This window comes from Prunus mume, linkage group LG6, assembly GCF_029339155.1.
Source record: "Prunus mume cultivar Tortuosa linkage group LG6, ASM2933915v1, whole genome shotgun sequence".
Classification (NCBI taxonomy): Eukaryota; Viridiplantae; Streptophyta; class Magnoliopsida; order Rosales; family Rosaceae; genus Prunus; species Prunus mume.
Genome location: NC_142703.1, coordinates 16,259,229 through 16,280,546, shown reverse-complemented (window position 1 = coordinate 16,280,546; position 21,318 = coordinate 16,259,229). Strand labels below are relative to the sequence as shown.

At 36.5% G+C, this 21,318-nt stretch overlaps 1 protein-coding gene and 2 long non-coding RNA genes across 4 annotated transcripts; 2 read left to right on the top strand and 1 right to left on the bottom strand.

The window, feature by feature from the left end:
* The first annotated feature begins 2,244 nt into the window (after positions 1-2,244).
* Positions 2,245-4,053, top strand: LOC103335429 (uncharacterized). The gene is made up of 2 exons (XR_016127623.1): positions 2,245-2,681; positions 2,828-4,053. It is a non-coding gene; the product is annotated as an uncharacterized LOC103335429 (long non-coding RNA).
* Positions 4,054-8,526: 4,473 nt separating this feature from the next.
* On the top strand, positions 8,527-11,965 carry LOC148916255 (uncharacterized). Of its 2 annotated transcripts, XR_016127689.1 has the most exons (3): positions 8,527-8,753; positions 9,839-10,505; positions 11,374-11,965. It is a non-coding gene; the product is annotated as an uncharacterized LOC148916255 (long non-coding RNA). The 2 variants fall into 2 exon arrangements; XR_016127688.1 differs by lacking the exon at positions 8,527-8,753 and having other exon boundaries at positions 9,471-10,505.
* Positions 11,966-20,595: 8,630 nt separating this feature from the next.
* On the bottom strand, positions 20,596-21,043 carry LOC103343284 (signaling peptide TAXIMIN 1). The gene has a single exon (XM_089054725.1). It carries the CDS (start codon positions 20,965-20,967, stop codon positions 20,734-20,736), a length of 234 nt encoding a protein of 77 aa, XP_088910851.1. The 5' UTR covers positions 20,968-21,043; the 3' UTR covers positions 20,596-20,733.
* Between the last annotated feature and the right edge of the window lie 275 nt (positions 21,044-21,318).

The window sequence follows — 21,318 nt, the reverse complement described above, 5'->3', positions numbered from 1 at the left end:
GAAAAAGGAAACATATCAAATGGAGATAAATATACTTCATTTATATGCGAGAAAAAATGTCCATTTCTCTCCGGCCGGCCTCTTTTTACAAAGTCTGAGCACCAAACTAAAACTGTCGAGCTCCGTAAGGACGTAGCTAGCTGCTTATGCTAAGATCCTTGAATAAATAAAAGTAAGAGAGAGAGAAGAGAGAGACTAATCCTTGTCTTCAATAGAAATGACAAAATACTTTTGCGTAGGTGAGGTGGGGCCCGAAACCATAGTCCAAATGCTTTTGCATAGGTGGGGCCCAACAGCCCTAATTAGATATAAATGACGTTTTTTATTTTTTTTGAGTTTCATTGAAACACCTAAAATGCAGCTGAAGTGGGACCGCTGCACTTAAAAAATTATAAATATATATATACACTAAAATCGAGTTCACACTTCACTGTTCCTAAGCTGTTCATTAGGAATAGTGAAATGACGTATGTGCCCCTAGTTAACTGGTTGCCCTTTTAATTATGTTGACTAATGAACATTACAATGACATTTTTACCTCAACCGCTGAGGTAACACCAATTGTACGACTTTTAAAATGAAGAAGAACTGTATAAACAAACCCAACGTTAAGTCGAAAAGATACAATCCCCTACAGGAGCAACATACATGCAAAAACATGCATGCCATACATGCATCCACCAGGGAACAAAGCATACACAACAGGGATACAAACAACAAAACCAAGATAGGGCAGAGCAGTACCCATTAATTTATCTAACATAGTTAGGCACTCTCTAAAAAAAAAAAAGTTAGGCACTCTCTAACGAGCAAACTGGACAAAGAGTAAAAAAAATTCTTTGTATTAATATATATATTATCAGAGACACAGAGAAAATGAGAGAGAGAGAGAGAGAGAGAGAGAGAGAGAGATGGAAACCGCCATGCACTGAACAACTTTGACAAGAAAAAACAGTAACCGCACATGAACGAAAAAGTAGTATATATATCCAGACGTTAATTATTGGATGCATTGTCCAAAAGGAGTTCCAAAAGGGTCCTCTCCTCCCATTTATTCTCCAAAGGGATATATATTATATCTACAAGTTAATTATTTAAAAGAAAACCGTATTGGATTTCTGATTGTCAAAGGTTTCACATTTCTGATTGAACGAAGCATATGAATATTGCTTTTCTGATTGTGACTGTAATACCAACAAATCTTTGGTGATGAAACATCAGAACGTAAAGCACTGACCTGAATTGGTGATGTCAGATTTCTCTTATATAATAGCATCCGAGTGAGCTCAGCTCCTCCAAAGCAATGAATTCATTTGTCAAGTGGGAGTGATGATATCTATGGAGCTTGCACACGGTGTACAGAAAGTGATCACGGCCACCGATGTTGGGAGACTTGTAGTGACCAAGGAAATGCTTGCTGTGCTGCCTCCTTTCAATCCAGGTAATGATATCTCAATCAACGTTTTCGATAACCAAACACATCGGGATTACGAGTTCAAGGTAGCTGTTAGGCCCGGCAGATACCTGAAGCCAGTTCTCCAGTCTGGAGGATGGAGAGCCTTTGTCAACGACAGAGGCATTGCTGTTGGGGACGTCGTCTGCTTCTGGGAGGAGGAAAACCCAACTTACCAAACACAATACCGAATTGCACTGTTTAAACCTCATCTTTTTCCCGGCCACCCAGATCTTCATGGTGTCTAGAAATTAATGAGTTAGCAGCAGCAACATGTTTGTTTTGTGTTATAATAATCCATAAGCCCTACCAATCTCTATGGTCTAGTGGGTCATTCATAGAGTGTGTGCTTCTTCGTCTTCATGTAAGTGTCACTGTGAATCAATCATCATCCGTGCATTTAGTAATTGTTATTCCTTGGGTGTTTGTCTGTGTGTACTTGTTGCAAGTACTGTTATAATGTACTAGCATTGTGGCTTATATATATTGAATGAAAAAACATGAACTTTGCTGTTGTTATGAAGATGGCTGGAGGATTTTCTGAACTTGTCATGATATGATTCATTAACCCAGATGCAGATGCAGGTACTCGACATGAGTTGTGGATACTAACTATGAGATCTTGTATGTTGGGCTCAACTATGCAGCCACAGTAATGAGAAATGGTAACGAAGTTTACAATTAATTTCTTTAAGGTATTTAAGATAGGGCGGCCCGCGCTGCTCTAAAAGGAGAGAGAACAGAGGGAGAGGGAGAGGGAGAGACGGAAGAGGGGGCTGGCTGTACAAAAATTGACATGTGGCAATATTTGAAGGGGAGATGTATTTGCTGGGTACTACAGTAGTTAAATAGTGCGGAGTGGTAATTGCTAGCTGTGGAGCACTTATGACAGAAATCCAGCACTGTACTGTGAAGCATGTTTATAGAGAGAAAAATGCATACTTCACAAAGCATCTTCCCTTTTTAATTTTCTTTTGTTGAGCTTGTTTCTCTCCCTTCTCTCGTCTATGCTCTCTCCTCTCACAACTCTAACGAATTTCTGTCTGTTGCTCGTCTCTCTTTATGTCGCACGAATCTCTCCGTCGCGCATTCGCTCAAAAGCTAGATCTCAAATCGCTCTAGTCTCTTTGGCATATCTCTAATCAGCTCACTGATTTGCTTGGAGAATTTTGATTTTTTATTAGTTTAGGTGAAGCTGGTCTTCTCCTCGCAGATCTGGAGCTTCTTGGTATTGACTTTAACTTTTTAAAATTATTTTCATTTTAGTGTAATTTCTTTTTAAATATGCTTATTCCGCTTATTGTATCAAATTTAGTGTGATTATTTCTTCTGTCTAAGTTATTAAGTCTTGTCATTTCTCTTTATTTATGACAGAATCTTGAGAACTTAAAAAGTGATGGATCTTAGTTTCTCCACTCATCTTATTGAAGTCCCAGATCTCTCTCAAAGTCGAAAATTGGTGCATATAAATCTTTTTGGCTGTACAAGTTTGGTTCAATTGCCTTCGTATTTTCAGTGTCTTGACAAGCTTACTCATCTTGACCTGGGAGAATGCTCGAATCTCAAATATCTTCCGCAGATGCCAAGCAACATTGAATTCTTAAATTTGTCTAAAGCTGCAATAAAGGAATTGCCTTCATCAGTTTGGTCTCACGAAAAGATTTCTTACTCAGCAGTTGTAAGCTGAAACTACCCTCTGGTTTCAGTCTAGAGGGCTGCTTATGTCTTGGCAAGTTTTCGGAGCTTCCTAGGGATCTAACAGTGTTAGAAACGATAGGGGCAAAAATAGAAATATTGCCCTCATCAATCGAGTATCTCTTTGGTCTCAATACAATTCGACTACTTGATTGCAAAAGATTTGTGAGTCTTCCATCGACCATTTGTAAGTTAAAATCTCTTATAAATCTTGATCTCGATGGTTGCTCAAAATTCAAGTACTTCCCAGAAATCTTGGAGCCTCTGGGAAATCTGAAGTTTCTTTCATTAAAAGGAACAAATATTAAAGAGCTACCCTCATCAATCGAATTTCTCTTTAGTCTCGTCAAAATTGAACTGACAAATTGCAAAAAGTTTGGGTGTCTCCCAACAAGCATTTGTAAGTTGAAATGTCTTTCCGACCTTGATATCACCGGTTGCTCTAAATTTGAGGACTTCCCAGAAATCTTCGAGCCTGTGGGAGAACCGAATATTCTTTCGTTAGAAGGAACATCTGTTAAAGAGCTGTTTGGTCTAATATGAAGAAAAAAAATGTTTGGTCTGTTTGTGTCTGTTTTTCATTTTGGGGAATGGTTAGGTCAGTACTTTTTCCTTCTTTCTTGATCTGGAGCCTGAGGTAATCCCGACTTCCCCTTCGAGACTGCCTCTTAACTTATCTTGGATATCTCTGTTGTGCAAAGATGTTCAATTTTTGTGGATTTATTTTCCTTATTTTGTTAAATTTAATGTTAATGTCCTTGTTGTTATATATCTGAGATTATGTTAAAAAGAGCTCGGGTTATTCTGTCAGAAACTGTTTTTGTTGTAATATGTTTGTAAGGACTTGAAGAAGCCAACATTATACCATCAATTCAGCCACTAAGATACTATCAGTTGAACCGTAATTTTGGTGATTTTGGAACCTTTGTTGCATGTCATCATGGATGTAACTCCTTATATTGGGGTGACATGCGGCTCACTTGTCTTCTCATTGGAAGTAATGAAGTAGCTGGGATCATATGTATGGTGATAAAAGATATGGTTGTCATATGTAATTATCAGTATACAGAAAAATTTATTTTAAATAAAACATTTCATTTTCCATCAGCTTGATGGAGTTCAAAATATTCATTAAAAGAAAAAGCTTATAGTTTGCTTCTTCATCACTTTCAATGACAAGACAAGTGAGTCACATGGTTATAGTTTGCTTTTTCATTTTGGTTCCAGTAGTTGGTTCTTGGGACAGTAGCTGGATGAATTTTACTTACCCAATTAACCTCATTTCATATACGAAAGCTACTGTTGATTTTCGAGGGAGATATAAAATGTAACTTTATTTGTTCAATAAAATTATGTTTGATGTTTGCAATTACGATGTGTACTTCGTTTATACGTGTGATGCTACTGGGGTTTTAGGCCGTCTTCCGGAGCAAAAGCTTACAGCTTTTTTTATAGATATTGGCGTTTGGTGCATATGCAGACGAGATGGATGAGATTGCTAGGATGGGGAAATCGACTGTAATTGCACTAGCCATGGAAGACATATGGCTCATGTGCATGGCCATTGTGAAGATCCGTATTTTAATATATTGGTTATATTTATATGAGTAATTATCTTGGTACATATATGTAAATATTGTTGTTATAATTTTATACTAATTATTATAATAGTACTTATATATGTCTATGTTTATGATGCATGTGTCATTCATCTCTTGCATGAGAATAGTTATTGGTAAAAATCTAAAAGACTAGGGGGGTGAATCTTAGATAGAGTTGAATGTTTAGTATATCTTTTAAACAACATGTGGCAGTTTTTCCTTACTTGATTTGTGACGTGCAAATCATTTAGGCTAAGTTTTTGTTGTTTGCAATTTGCTATTTCACTTTGCTTTACAAGTGTCATTATTTATGATGACTAATCCTTTTGTAAGCATGAGCTGGTGAAAACTTGGAGCAAAAGTCTTATATGTTAAGCCACATATCCCTTCACCAATTAAAATCAACTAGTTGCTCCCTTTTAGCTACTATAAATAGGAATAATTTGCTTTGATTGTTTGAATGACATACATGGTAGTGCTTGACAGAACAAGAAAGTAACAGAGAGAGAAAGAGTGTTAGTAGAATAAGAGGGACTTTGGAGGAACTTAAAGGTGTTGGATTGTAGAGTTATCTTACATTGTAAAAACATTGGAATCAAAGTAGCGGGTTTCTTAGGGGCCTTTTTCAGAGATTGATTTAATTAAATTTTGTGAGCATTATATTATGCGTGGTACTTATATTGGGTGTTTACATAATCTTAACTGTTTGAACAATGTGGGCATGATTATATATACATTGGTGATATTTAAATAATTACATTGTTTTTATGAAATATGTGAACTATATAATGTCATGGAAATTATTTGGAGTTCTTGGGTTGAGAAAATAATGGTGGAAAAAAAGGGTAATGGGAATGGTCTTTTGTGTAGTTAAGTCTAACTCTTGACAGGTACCAAGTATTAGGGATCCCACAGTGCACATGATTTTTATTGGGTGATTCGGGACTGGCAAAAGGGAGTTAGACAAGATGATTAACAAAAGGGGAATTATGGGATGATTGAGATAGGTGTTAGCTCATATAAATGGACATTCGGGAACAATTGGTATAAGCATGATATGGGACGTGCAAGTCTGCTTGTCCAGTTATATAAATTAACGGGATTAGATGAAGAGCATTCATGCATTGTTACTAATAATGAGAAATTTGGCCGCTTGATTATTTGTCACTTAATTTAATTATATCAATTTATTGTGGAAAGGTTTATGTCCCTACTGAGCTATGGTTTCGCTCACCCCCTAATAGATTTTGCAGGTACCGAACTTGAAATCTAGAGCTTGTGATGATTTTTGGCATTTCTATAGAGTGTAATATAGCTTGTGGTTGAATAATAAGCTACTCTTTTAGTGAACTCTCGAGTAGTTCTAACTTGTAAAATAATGTAAAATTGTTATGGTTTCAGATGTTATCATTTCCGCATTTTTACTGAATATTTTATGTGAAATATTTATTTTATTTATTAAAATTTTTTCTTCACATTTTAGTTATAGTTTTTATTAATTTCTATAATTAAGGTGTGAATCACGTCTTAACCCAAGGTTTTGTAAATCCAAGGGTGGGGACGTGACAACCATAGTTTCCAAAATGACTTTGTTTCAGGGGACATATGGCTCGTATCCATGACCATGGTTTCCCAATCCTTCTTCTCCATGTCTTGTTTGCGTGCATCCCTTTCTCTTGCAAATGTTTCATCTCTTGCCTTCTCATCCGCATCTTTTTTCATATCTCTCTCAATTCTCATTGTGCAATTTAGAGCAATTTGCTCCAAAAATTTAGTAGTATTATTGGTGGAATTACTCCCTCTCTTAGCCTTTGCCGCATTTCTTCCAATAAGCCTCGGCTCCCTTTGGATTGGTAAGTCTTGATTCATTGAGGAATCCAATGGCGAATCTGATGCCGTTGAATCGTAGAGCGGCGTCTCATTCAACACAATGGTTGGACCCATGAGAATAATTTTGAATCTCGAACAATTTTTCACCACTTTCCAACATTAGTGATTGTTGAAATTTTTTTTACCTTGGCCAATGACATCGAACCACATTTGTGCTTGCATAATCTATAATAAAATATAATAAAAATTAGAAATGCAAGAAAAATTCAACAACAAAAAAAGGACATTAAATTTAATAAAATGACAATTACAAATAATTTACTTTGTTGCCAAGATTTTCACCGCTTCGAACGTTGTCCTTCGCTTTTTCCAACGCATCTCTCAATTTCCTTAACTATATATTCAAGATTTTTCACCTAGTAGCCAGGACCATTTCCGTACGAGCCGAACGCGATCTTTCACAAAATTAACTTGTACCCAACATTCACACAACAAAACATATTTCATTGATGTCCATGACCTTCCGGATTCTATGGAAGATGCCATTTGTATTTTTACACAAATGAAATTTGGAAAGTGAAGAAAATTGGGTGTGGAAAGTGAATAATATTGGAAGAAGAAGAAAATGTATAGAGATTTGATGTGGAAAGTAAAGAATATTGGTATATATTTATAGAAGAAAAAAATTGAATTTTTTTACCCAAAAAAAAAAAAACACCTGTTGGATTGGAGGACAAATAGCGATATCACGACTATCCGATTTATACAGGTTCAACAGATACAGGTGCGCACGAATGGACGCTGAAAAGGGTTTAATTAAGAATGATGGAAAGGCCCAGTATAAAGAAGTCTTTTATTATATATATATATGCATGCCTGCTTCATACAGCCGACCTACTTGGAATCTTGGACCACTACTACTAATTCTTCAAATTTTAAATTTAAAGTCGGAGAAATCTTTAAGGGGATCATCAAGCGCCATCTCAGGAACTTCATGAAACATGATATATACTTTAACGTAAGTATAATAATAAATTATTGATGCATATTGCGAATTGTTACAAGTACAGTACGATTTAGGAAAAATAATGAATAACAAAAAATAATATACCTAGTCAGTGCTAAAATATGATAAGTCTTATATATGAAAATTAGGTGTGGCAATAGATCGAGAGAAAATGGGAATGAAGAGGCCATTTTATTTCTGAGTTTAGATCGAGACAAATGGGATGGAAGAAAATTAGCGGAGCTAGGGTTTTTGTTTTATGAGTCGTAATTTTTTTGTCCCCTTGTTTCCTTTTATAAACGCCTATCATGACACTTATTTTTTATTTTTCCCGCCTTCCTCAAGCTCCACACCCATAATTTCCACTCTCTGTTTTCCACATCAAGCTCCATGATAATGTCTTAATAATAATAATTTTTGAATACCTGTGGGATGACCCCTGCCTCCTATTGGATTATCATGACCATGAAAATAGTCATTGAAGTTCACCTTATTGAAGAGTCCCCACCCGAATGCCACATTAGGAATAGCTAGTTGCCCTTCCTCAGATAAAAATGTAAACGTATCAAATCCAGAGGCCGTAAGTGGAACTGCGATCATAGTAGGACAACCCATAAAAACATGGGATATTTAGTGTATACCCATTGTAATAACCCAAACCCAAAATTAATATTTAATTATTAATTTATTTGAGAAAAAGACAAGAATACCCCAAGAATATTTTATTAGTTTAAAAGTTGACTTTTTGACTGGGAAGGAATTTGAGGATTTTAGTTATACCGTTGCATAGAGCACGACGAAACGAGTTCGTAGACATGTAGTGGACTCAAATCGGAATTGTAACGAAGGAGTTACGATCAAAAGAAGTTTAGTGGCATAACCGTAAATATTTCGAAATTCAGATTTTATAAACCCAGATTTTTCAGGTTTTCGGGAGAGGACGAGCCGACTTTGGGAGCTGTTTTCTCTCAGCTCCGACCTCCGATTCAGGCAATACCAGTGCCAGACGAACCACCAAACATCCCTCTTCCAAATTAAGCCCTTCTCCTCCTCTATCTGCAGCCATATTCGCCGGAAACAGCCGCGAAACAGACGGTGTTCGACAGTTTTTTTGTAAACTTTCGCCGGCTCGTTCTCCGTCATCCGGCCACCATTTCCGGTGATCCAGGTATGGAAACTCATCTATTTCTCGAGACCTAGCTGCTGGTTGGGTAGGATTTCAGAAATTTCTAGCGTAGATAACTCGATCTTGGATCCAAAATTTAGCCGAATTTCGGGTTGAGATTCCGGCCACTTCCGGCCAGTTTTTGGGGTAGGTCCAAGAACAAAAGTGGCTCCAAATAGGGTGTTTTACCTAGGATAGGAGTCTTGAGCCGAGATGTTGAGATTTTTCCGGCGAAGCGTTATCGCTTTAGGCACCACGTGAGCAGTAGGGTGGAGACCACAGTCAGTCCTAGAATGATCTCCTAGTCCTCACGAGCGCGTAGGATTTTGCGGATCTTAATTCGGATATCGCTTGAACCCCGAACGGATCTCGCCATCGGCGATTTTCGGGTTCAATACGTTTGAACCGTTGGATCGTAGTTAATTCCAAGTATGTTAATCTAGACTTTCCCAGGATCGTATGGTATTTGACAGATCGTAAAACGGAGTCTCGGATACTCCAGAAATGTCAACCCTAGAGTGAGGTTTTACAGTAAAACAAACCGCCTGTGTCCTACAGAGGAAAGAACTACGTGTGGCTTGATCCTCGTAAAGTAATGCGTAGGCAGCCTACGATTATCAGTGCAGCCACGAATCGAGTCCTCGTTGTGTATGTTTCAAGACATTTTAGTCATTTACGACCCACGCTACTGTGTCGCTTTAATAAGCGAGTTTCACCCGGATTCCAAAGTGGAAATTGGGTCAGGTCGTTTCACCCATTCTTAGCACTAATCTTACAAATAAACCCTACATCATCCAATTTCTATAAACAAACCCAAACCTTATTGAATTTAATATTGATTATTAAATTACTTTGATGTCTATCGAGTGTTTTGAGTATTTTTATGAGATTTTGGGGTTGAGCTTATTTTAAGAAATTGATGTCAGTTTTGTAATTTATAAAAAGTTAAAAACCTCTTTGTTATGTTGTAAATAGGTTTTGGGTGTGTTTCTAAAGTCCATTTTATATGGGGTATTTTTATAATTTGATCACTTATATTGAGTATAATAGTAAATCTCCCTAAACACAATTCTGCCCCTTTGTACCAGGACCAAGGTTTGGAGGAACACAAAGTGGGTGATCATCAGGCATGGGCCGGGGCGTGGTTGATCTCCTGAAGTTGAAGTTAGGCATTGACAATTCGAAGCACGACTTGGCATCCTTCGCATTGAACCCACGTCAGTTTGACTAAGGCTTGATGAGTGGGCTCTGCTTTCAACTTTGGAATGGGCTATCCCCATTAAGGTTTTTTTTAACTCTTAAGAACACTACATGATATTACAAATACAAAAAAATATTTGTATGGGCTGTAGCCCAGACAGCCCACTATGTAGATTAAGTTTATAGATTTTTACCATCACGAGGCTAACTTAAAAAAATGGAAATACACTGGGCGTACAGATTGTTGTCTAACTAATAAAGAACTCTAGATGTGCCATTCAATCTATCTTATACTCATGAGTCATGAGTCATTAATTATTTTACTTTTTAATTTCGGTTAATTGATGGTTGCTGTGGTCAAAGTCTCTGCTACGTACAACAAAAGTGGACCTTTTTGCAGATGACCAGCCTCTGCCATGAGATTTTGTCACTTGCTTTGTTGAGGCTTCCTCACCAAGTAACCCTTAGTATTCAGTGCATGGTATTATGGTATATGGTGATGGTGGTGTTGGCTTTTGCTGCTTTGCTAAAACGGAAAGAGATGCAGTAATTGAGGTAATCTTCCTGTGAAGATTTATTTATAGTTGGTGGCACTGGCATGGAATCCCTAATTGCATTTTGCTCTACAATTCAGCATGTTGAGAGAAACCCAAAAAATTACAAAAGTTGCCATGTACGCCATGTACGCCATGAATAAAAAAGGTCAATCAATTAATATATAATCACTAGTTGCACGGGACAGTTTAATATTTGCTGGATGAATTTTAGTTACCCAATTAACCTCACATTTTATATACCAAAGCTAAGCTTCTACGGTTATAATTACAAAATAAAAATTTGTGTACTGAATGAAAATTAAATAAATGCAATAAAATAAATATAACATCTCAAATCGACCAACAGGGAGGGGGTAATATGCTTTATATGTACATGCTTGCCTCCATTAGCACGAGGCTTTTTGGGAGCTCACTGGCTTTGGAGTCATGTGAACTCCAAAGTTAAGTGAGTTGAGGCTAGAGCAATTCCAGGGATGGGTGATCCACCTGGGAAGTTGCTCGTGAGTTCCTAAACAAAACAGTGAGGGCAAAAAGGAGGCCCAAAGCTGATAATATCGTGCTATGGAGGAGCTGATCCCGGGGGTGACAATAAATATAAGAACACTTAAAGTTAGTTATATAAAACATTTGTTTATTAAGGAAATGAGAGCTTATTAGCTTACAAATCCATAAACTTTGCTATACCTTCCATACCAAGAGAACCATACATGACGTAGGGCTGGAAGAGGACATTAGGAGGCTTCACAACAGCATTTAGTTATTTTACTTATTTTAGTTATGTTAATTATTTTAATAGTTCTTTGCTTTTCCTTTTAAGAGTCTTTTTCCTTTTTCCCTTCTGTTACCTATTTCATTAAGGTTTGCAGAGACTATTTAAGCCCTACGTCAATACAAGATAAATACCTATTATGGGTTACAACACCTGATTGGAATTATTAAAGATGAGGGATAAGATTTGGCTTGTACAGTGCAATGCGATATTGAGTTCCATGAAATGGATCTTCCTCCGCCCAGAAATAGAGCACGTCCCCAACTGCAATCCCTCTGTCATTGACAAACACTCTCCATCCTCTAGACTGGAAAACTGGGTTTTTGTATTTGTACCGTTGTCTGCTGGATAATTTGAACTCGTACACCTTGCGCTTCTGGTTGTCGAAAACTCTGATCGGGATATCACAGTCTGGATCCTCCGGAGGCAGCATTTCAAGCATGGTGGTGGTCACCCCAAGTCTTTCAACATCGCTAGCCTTCAACACTTTCTCAAAACGGTCGTGCTCCATCTCCATGGATTGATAATCTGCTCTATAAGCCCGCATTATTTGCTTCTATTTATAGACCAAGTCACAATATAACTTTTTATATTTATTCATGTAGCACTGACATCATATTTCAAGCAGACGACATCACGCTCTCGATTGTAAAGAGGCAGCTCATTCAGCATTTCCTTGGTGACTCCAAGTCTTTGAGAGACATCGGTCTTTGCCAACACTTTCACAATCCTAACCATCTGTTTAGAAAGTATGAAACTGAATGATTTGTTCTTAGCTAGCTAGCTACTTGGGGTGGAAGGGTATATATATATATATATATAGTCTCATTCTATTGAGGAATTTCTCAAATAAAATTATTTGAGGGACACACTTTAGAGTACCTTACAATTTATTTTAACGATCCAAACCATCTTTTTTAAGTCTATATTCACATATCATCATTTAAAAATTAGACAAATGAAATTTCGACATTCAATTGTGTCCTACAAAATCAATGAACACGGTGCTTCAAGAAAGTAATAAAATTTCAAGTACTCAATTGAGTGGTCAAATGATATCGATTCAAGTGATTTTTCGTAGAAATGATCTTTGAATGAGTATCTACAAAATAGACGGTTTGGATTAGTAAAATACAATTCAGAGTGTGCCCTACAAGGGTGTCCCTCAAATAAGCTTATTTTTTTTTTATAGATATACAGAGAGCTTCCATTGAGAGATCCTTCAAATAAGCTTATTTGAGGGACACCCCTTGTAAGGCCCATTCTGGATTGTATTTCACCAATCCAAACCGTCTATTTTGTAGATACTCATTCAAAGATTATCTTTACAAAAAATCACTTGAATCCGATATCATTTGACCACTCAATTGAGTTCTTGAAATTTTATTACTTTCTTGAAGCACCGTGTTCATTGATTTTGTAGGACACAATTGGATGTCGAAACGGTTTCTGATTTGTCTAATTTTTTGTAAAGATGATCTATGAATGGAGACCTAAAAAATAGATGGTGTGGATCATTGAGAAAAAAATTGTAGGGTACTCTAAATGGCATCTCTCAAATAATTTTGAGGGATTCCTTAATAGAAAGAACTGTATATATATATATATATATATATAGAGAGAGAGAGAGAGAGAGAGAGAGAGAGAGAGAGAGAGAGAGAGAGAGTAGTGTTCATGCCCCCTAAGATCCAAACCATGATATCTGAATAAACGTGTTGGATGAAAGGCGTAAGGTTTTAAAACTAGGGGCGGAGGACAAATCAGAACATGTAAACTGCTTTGTAGTTTTGTCTGAACAGCAATAAATTACCTGATACAAAGCAGGAAAGGCAAGGTCTTAGGCCATGTTCTTGACATCTGTTGGGTTCGGAAGTTGATTTAAATTAAAAAATGTGTAGGCTAGGCCACGTGTGCAGGACTAGACTAGGTTAAATTGGAAATTACTAGATTTAATGTGAAATGTCTCCCAACTTAGAGATCTGTCTTATCCCCGCTAATCCTTTAGATTAGGAGACAAGACCTGATTTCTACCGGAGTGGTAAATGTTCACTTGTAAAGTCTTCCCGATCACCCCAAAGCTTCCTCCTCCTATACTCCTCCTATAGCTAGCAAAGGTTGAAATTTATGCATCCAACTTTGTTTTTGTTTTTTTCGCTGTCGTGAGATCAGTTGGGTTCAGAAGTTTGATATAAGTTAAACTGTGTGAGAAATGTACTATTAATAAGCAAACTTGTCGTCATCACTCTTGTCGTCATCAATTCTAGACAAGCGATTGAAGTGACTTTTGAATATGTGTTCGTGATTCTGTCGAAGCCTCTTTTGGCCCCTCCTCCTTTCATTGCGAAGTTAGACTCTTCAAAGGTGACATGCGTGAATCAATTTAGTTTTTCTACAAAAGCGGCCACAATGTCTTGACCAGAAACAAAAAAGAAAGCGGCCTCAAAGTGAGACCCAACGTGATGCAAAAAAATGGATCACTTGAAACAAGTACAACCCTATAATCGTGTATTTTGTTACTATCTACATTTTATAATCATAATCGTGTATTAATATAGTGACTCTATAATATAAGCTATTTATTGATTTCTTCTAACACGTACAACCCTCACCACAAAAATAAAGTAGAAATGCGAGTATAAACTCCCAGGCGCGCTGGGTGAGTTTAGAGGTGTAGTTTGGACAGCAGCAAGTGGACTTCAGCTTTCTTCCGAATTGGGACCCTCAGTTTCAGGGGCTTCAAGTTCAACTATGAAACCCAACGGTGGTTGAGCCCAATTTAGAGCCCCCTTTAGAAATGCTTTCATGGGTCGAGTTTTCAACACCTTCAACTTCAACCTCAAAATCACAAAGCTGCCCCCTATAATGGCTCAAATTGAGATGAATTGTGCCATTCATGCATTTACAAATTTACAACATGAATTAACTAATACAGAAGCAAGGTCCAGAAAATAATGATTTTTTTTTTTTATACAAGCGATAATTTGCTTTAAATTAATCTAAACTATGGAGAAGGGAAATTCGAATTCGAATGCAAAGTGGAGAGCCCATCCACTCTAGTTAACTGTCAATCAATCACCATATGTGTATTTAGTGAGTTTTATTCCTTGGGTGTTTGTCTGTGTGTACTTGATGCAAGTACTGTTATAATGTACTAACATAAACTTTGCTGTTGTTATGAAGATGGCATGGAGGATTCTATACCTGTCATGATGTGATTCATTAACCCAGATGCAGGTACTCGACATGAATTGTGGATACTAATAACTATGAAATCTTGTACGTTGGGCTCAACTATAGGGTCGCTATAGAAGAAGAGAGAGAGAACAGAGGGAGAAGATGGTAGAGGAGGAGACGGAAGGGGAGGGCTGAAAACCAATTCAACAGCACTGCCTCAAAAACGATGCATTCCACTCAAATTAAGAAGTAGACTGAATGAACGACGTCGCTTGGTTAAAGAAAACCTTAGAAAGATTATAAAACAAAAAAAATAGCACGGTGGTTTGTTCTTCTTCTTCTTCCCGCAGATACGTGTCTCACAAACGCCGCAAAGCGACGTCGTTTTGCCCAAACTGCTAAGATAAACCACGGACCTCCAAGCCAAACTCAGGGCTGCCATGGGGTCAATTGACCCCTTTCATCCCTTGGTGCGTCCGCCCCTGACTGGAAGACCAAGCGAGACAGGAAGAGAAAAAATGACAATTTAAGGCATTTACTATCAAGTTTTATGCGATTGTCTTCATGTTGAGGATTTGTGTAGCATTATGCCAAATGCAGGAGATAGAAAGATTTTACCAGACCAGAGGATTGTCCTTTCGGTTTGGTAATTGAGCTCTTTTTATTACCAATCTTTCAGCCCTTTGGAGGTTTGTCCTTTCGGTGAAGCAGAAACTTAATTTAATGATTCACCTTTCTCTTCTCCTTCTCATTCTCATTCTCATTCAGGTTGTGCTTTTTTCTTTTTCCAAAAGATCGAAACAAATGTTTACATCATCAACCAATAAATAAAAAGGCCACACCTCAAAATGGATCTGAAGCTAATTACCATTCACTATTTTGGTATTATTGTTACTATTAATATCTTCATTCACTATTACATGTGAAAGAAATCTTGAATGTTCAAAGTGCTTGTTTGTTCATTTTGCTGGTTTTGACTCTAAGAGCTTAATGAACTAATACGTCAAAGTGCAAACTGAAACTTAGTCTCATGCCTTCGCTTTTTGTGCGGATTTCATCACCAGTTGCAGGGGAATACAAAAACCAAAGATTAAAAATAATAATATGAAACCCTAAATCCCATTACCCCCATCCCATCACTCGCTAGCCATCGCCACTTCTCTCTCTCACCGACCCAAATGCCCCTTCCCTGAACCACACCATCATATCACACGCCTCTCTCTTACCCACAACCCAAAATCCTACCCACCTTCATTTCTTGGCACCCAAGGTTGTCTAAATTCAATATATCTGCACCCTTTCTTCTCCCATTATACAATACTACTGTAGTAACCCTAAATACATCTTCCATTCAAATATAGCCACGTGTAAATTTTTGTACAGCCAGCCCTCCCCTTCCGTCTCCTCCTCTGCCATCTTCTCCCACTGTTCTCTCTCCCCCTCTCCTTCCCCCTATGTTCTCTCTGGCCTTCGAGAGCAGCGTGGGCGGCCCTATCTTAAATACCTTGAATTTTTCTGGTCACTACAAGTCTCCCAACATCGGTCGCCGTGATCACTTTCTACACACCGTGTGCAAGCTCCATCAATATTATCACTCCCTCTTTACAAATGAATTCAGCACCAAACTACAAAATGTTCACTTAGCTACTTATCTTCTGATGTTTCATTGCTTTAGAGGAATGCATTTAATGATATATTGTAATTCTAAATTGTTAATGGGGACAAAATGGTCATGAAAAATGTGTATTTAATGTTGGTATTTCCCCAAACTTTTCCATGAGGAGGGAAAACAAAACCCAAGTTGGGAGGATGACTTCACTTTCCTCTACTTTCCTCTGGGCCAGGCAACGATTTCCTATGTCTGGACTTACCAAACATGGGAAAGTAATTGATTTCCCATCCCCAACTCTCCTTTCCCATGAACCAAACGGGGCCTTAAGGTTTTCCCCGGGAAGGTTTTAATGAGGCCACTTGGGACATGCCTCTGCTATGTAATTCCTTCATTCCATTTGAATACAATCCGATTGTTTTCTATCCCAAAAAAAAAAAAAAAAAACTAAATTGATCAGAATCTTTTTAAACAAAGGAAACAGTTTTTAAATCTTTCATAAGGATCTGATAAAACAAGATTTTCCTGGACTCATGTCCCTCTTTCTAATTGGTTGGAGGTCCAAAATATTTGTTGAAAAAATGGCCTCAATCCTTCATTTGAATGAATGCGTTAACTAATTTATTTATTAATTAATCTGCATCAAAAAGAGCAAATTAATGACGACAATTGAAGATTCCAAGACTCCGTAATGATTCAAACATATCATCTCGAAGTGTCCAAGTTCGCAATAAAAGGGAGAGGCCAAGAGTGGCGTTTGATTTTTGCTGTCTCCCCTTCAGTATCGGCAATCATTTAATTTTCCTTTTTCTGTTTCCTTACATTTGATTTTCTCTTGGCCTTTCCCGTAATGATCATTTTTCCTTTCGCTGATAGAATCCACCTCCTTTTACTTGTCCCTAAAACTGTTATCCATCCATACATGCGCGGAAACAACGGGCTCTCTCTCTCTCTCTCTTCTTGGACTTAAGTGCATCAAAGTCCCTGTGCATTAGTGGTTGCATGTCGGCTTCACTCTCTCTCTCTCTCTCTCTTCTTCGACTTAAGTGCATCAAAGTGAAACTGAAACTTAGTCTAAGTGCATCAAAGTGAAACTTAGTAATTCCAAACATACAATTGTCCATCAATCCCCAAACTCAATAACTCTAATAACTAACAAATACATACGATTCAGGTTACCGTTTCTGCCCATTTACAAAATCTTCTTCTTCATAGCCTATTTATTCGTAGTTGCTGCATTGATGAGGCTTTTATTTATTTATTAATTTTTTAATTTTTTAATTTTTTGATTAGTGAGGAGATGGGAGATCAAATTGCTACCCTTTTTAACATTGGAAACCAGCAGGTACCACAGTGGTGGTCTCCCCCTTCTCCCCTGCTTGACACTCAGGTTAGAAACCCTAAGGGTTTTTTCCCTCACAATGTAACGAAAAAAAACATTTATCTAAATCATCTCGATTGGTGGCTTTCTATCTTGAGATCTTTTGGGTTGAGAACTTGATTGAAAAAGTATAGGCTAGGCCACGTGTGGAGGACTAGACTAGGTTAGCTTAGAAATGACCAGATTTCGTGTGAAATCAAAGAAGAACATGGATATTGTCTTCGCACTTGGATGGATGAATTATTCATAAAAAATTGATGCCTTAAAGTTATCCCCACCCACTCATCCTTCAACTTAAGAGACAACATCAATACTTTCTCTTGATTGCATACTATCTTGGATGGATATTTAGCTATAATCCAAGCTAGCCTAGTCTAGCTGATTTCTACTAACTCTAACCCTCAAGCTTGCTCTTGTCCCGATAATTTTATTTTAGAGTTGCGTAGCATGACATGAGAATAAAATTAAAATAAGCCTTAGTTGCTAAGTTTCATTTTTTCGATGTAACTTGCTCTTGTCCCTGTAATTCTATTTTAGAGTTGCTTAGGAATAAAATAAAATAAAAGCCTTTGTTATACTGGATAACTGAGGCTTATTTTTATGTATTTAGCCTTTAAGCACTTTGGTGGGATAAGATTAGTTCCTCTGCAAGTTTTTATTTTTATTTTTTTAAAAGGCTTTTGAGCAGTGGCAGATCTAGGAGTCTATGGACAAAGGATCACATTATAAAAATTCCAAAACAATTATACAAAGAAAATAATACTAAAATATAGAATGATAGTACTTCCATTCATAATTCATAACGAAATCAATACGATAAGTTAAAATTGTCCACGCCGAGTTTTTATCTTTTAAAAACATTGCATTATAGTTTCGTTATTAATACAAGCAAAAACATCCCTCTCAATGCAAACAATATCTCATCTACTTCAATTAGTCTTGCACTTGAACTTCCCGGATTAGACGGAGAATGATTATCCGTAGATAATTTTCTTTTAAAGAATCATTCCACAAATCTACACATTAATTAATTCAATTAATCATTAAGTTTTATCCAATTATCATATGAATATGAAAATATAGTTAGTAAAATATAGAACATAAAAAGAATAAATAAAATACGTATGTAAAAATAAAAATGAATAGTTTAGTTTAATTTATTTTAATTAAAATTTGCAATATATATTATTTTTATTTAATAATATGTGAAAATATATATAATATGTGAATTTTGCCTGTATTATTAAATTTTATAAAACAATACATATATTAAACGTGAAAAATACATATATTCATGTATAATATGTATGTTGTATAGAAAAATACATGTATAAAAATATTTACATATATATAATACGAATATTATAATTGAAAATGTTGACTAGGCTTTTCAGTATAATCTGGTCATCGTTGCCATTGGTTTACCTTGGACACTACAAAGATATATGGGCTAATAATTAATGCACGAAGTAGGCCTAGGCACGAATCGGTTCGGAACGGTAGAAGGCTCTTCCGTTAATCAAACCAAAGACTTCGATAGACCATTTTCTCTTCCATTAACCAAACCAAAGACTTCGGTATACTTCGGATCGATTAACCTAATATTTGGTTCGGTACGCCGGTAGTACCGTAATAAAAATATACTAATAAAATACAATTTATAATACTTTCACATAACATAAGTTCTTGAATAAATACACCAAATCATCCTTGTCAAATATAAAAATCCAATAGTCTAATTCATCCAAGTACAAAGTCAAATAACTTAGTCACTATATCATTCAATATATACTCAAGATATATTGGGAGCCACTTGTGTTTGTTGTTTGAACATTTGGGTGTTATTTTTACTGAATTCTCTACATTTATGTAAATGATTTTGAATTTGTTTTGCTTAGGGTTCTTTATTTTTCATGCTGAATCCAACCATATAAAGAACATAAAATTTGGATCAATGGTTGGAAAGTTTAGGCTGATAAATAAGTGATAAAATGGTGATAATGCAGTGATACAATGGTGATAAAGAAGTCATACAACACTGATAAAGGAGTAATAGAAAATGCTGATTGTATTTATCTTTGGTTTTTTGTTTTGTATTTAAATAATAGAATAAATATAAATATCGGATCGGTACGGGTTTCCGTCGGGGTTAGGAATATTGTTTCCATTAACCAAACCAAACATCTCGGTATGAATCGAATCGAAATAATTAAAATTAAAAAATAATTATTTAACCAAACCAAACCAAACCATCGATACGATACGGTCGGTACGCGGATAATTCAGATGAAATGGCCCACCCCTAGTACGAAGTGTATAGATTTTTGCAAATATTTTATGGGGTTTTTCTTGGTAAGTTGAATATCTTTGTCGCAAGCGCCGGCACGCAGATACCCCAATCCGAACCAAATAACAAGAGCGCCATGTTTAACTTTAAGTTTTGACTGTTCCCATGCAAAGTGAGTTCATTTCCCGCGAGTCACAATACAAAAATTTAGCTCATCCATCTTCCCAAAATTATAAATTTAGCCCATCCCCACATCTAAAGTAAAGCCCACTATATTTTCTTCTCTAATTTGTTTATCATTGTTTATTACTTTTATGATTCTTCCATAATTTATTTCTCATTGTTTCAATGGTTGATATTACAATTTACAATTAATGAACCGAAGTACACTTTTAAAATTAGGTTTTCGGAAGAAGTACTAAATTTGAATCTTCCCCTTTTACTCATCAGAAGGAAAAAAAATATCCCTAAAATGTTAGAAATTATAGGCCTTTATATTTTCTCTCAAAATAGCAGCAAGTTAAATTTAGAGGGGCAGACGTGCATGATATAAGTATTGGCATAAGTATTTTAACAACCCTCTATAGGTATGGCTACATAAACCAAGGTAACGAGATTCTCTTTATTCTTCTACTAGAGGGCCACACGTGCATGATATATATATGTAGTCTTTCAAGGAACATTCTGGCTTTGAAGTCATCTCCTATTCTTAGCTAGGTAGCCCAAATCTCTATGCGTATGTACATCACACATCGGGATCATTGTATTTTGCTTTAGCAAATCCAGTTGTTTCACCAAAAAAAAAAAAATTCCAGTTGTTTCCAGGTTGAATTCAAATCAAAATTAAAGGTAAGAGGGAAAAAAAAAATCTTGGCAATAGTTTTAGTTTTTTATTTATTATTTATTTATGAATATAAAACACCAAACTCAGTTATAAAACTAAACTAAAATTAAAAAAAATTAAATTAAAAATAATAATAATTTGAACACTCTGAATGAGATGAGATTAGCAGGGGATTTGAGAAGTGAACCACTCCATCACATGAATTGGGGCTTTGACCAATTCCAGAGCCAACTCCACGACAACCGTCACGCACAAACAGCACGGACATATGCAAGTCAGCAACAATCCGACGATCCAGATAACGATGCCGACGATGGAGAGGATGAGGGAGAGGAAACCAAAAGGAAGGCCGAGCAGAAAGCCCAGAGGCCTGCAATCACCTTCTGAAGAGCACATTTTCTCGCACTTTCTTTCTTCTTCTTTTTTTCTGGGATTTTGGTTCTTCAGCAGCAACTGCTTGAGAGAGAAGAGAATGGAAGAGAGACTTGTTTAGTAATGGGAGACGGCACACGCTGTGTGTTGTATAGTTGGAAGTTTCTTGTGCTTTTCTGGAAATAGTTATAGTTACTTGGACTAGGGATACCAGTCCATGACTTTGACTCTATTAAGACAATTTCATTGTCTGGGATAAATATTATTCATCACTTGAGATTCAGAGAAAAATATTCTTGATCATTTGAGATTAAGAAATAAATATTTTTGATCACCTAAGCTACAAGCTACTGTATGTAAACTTTTTAAATGAAG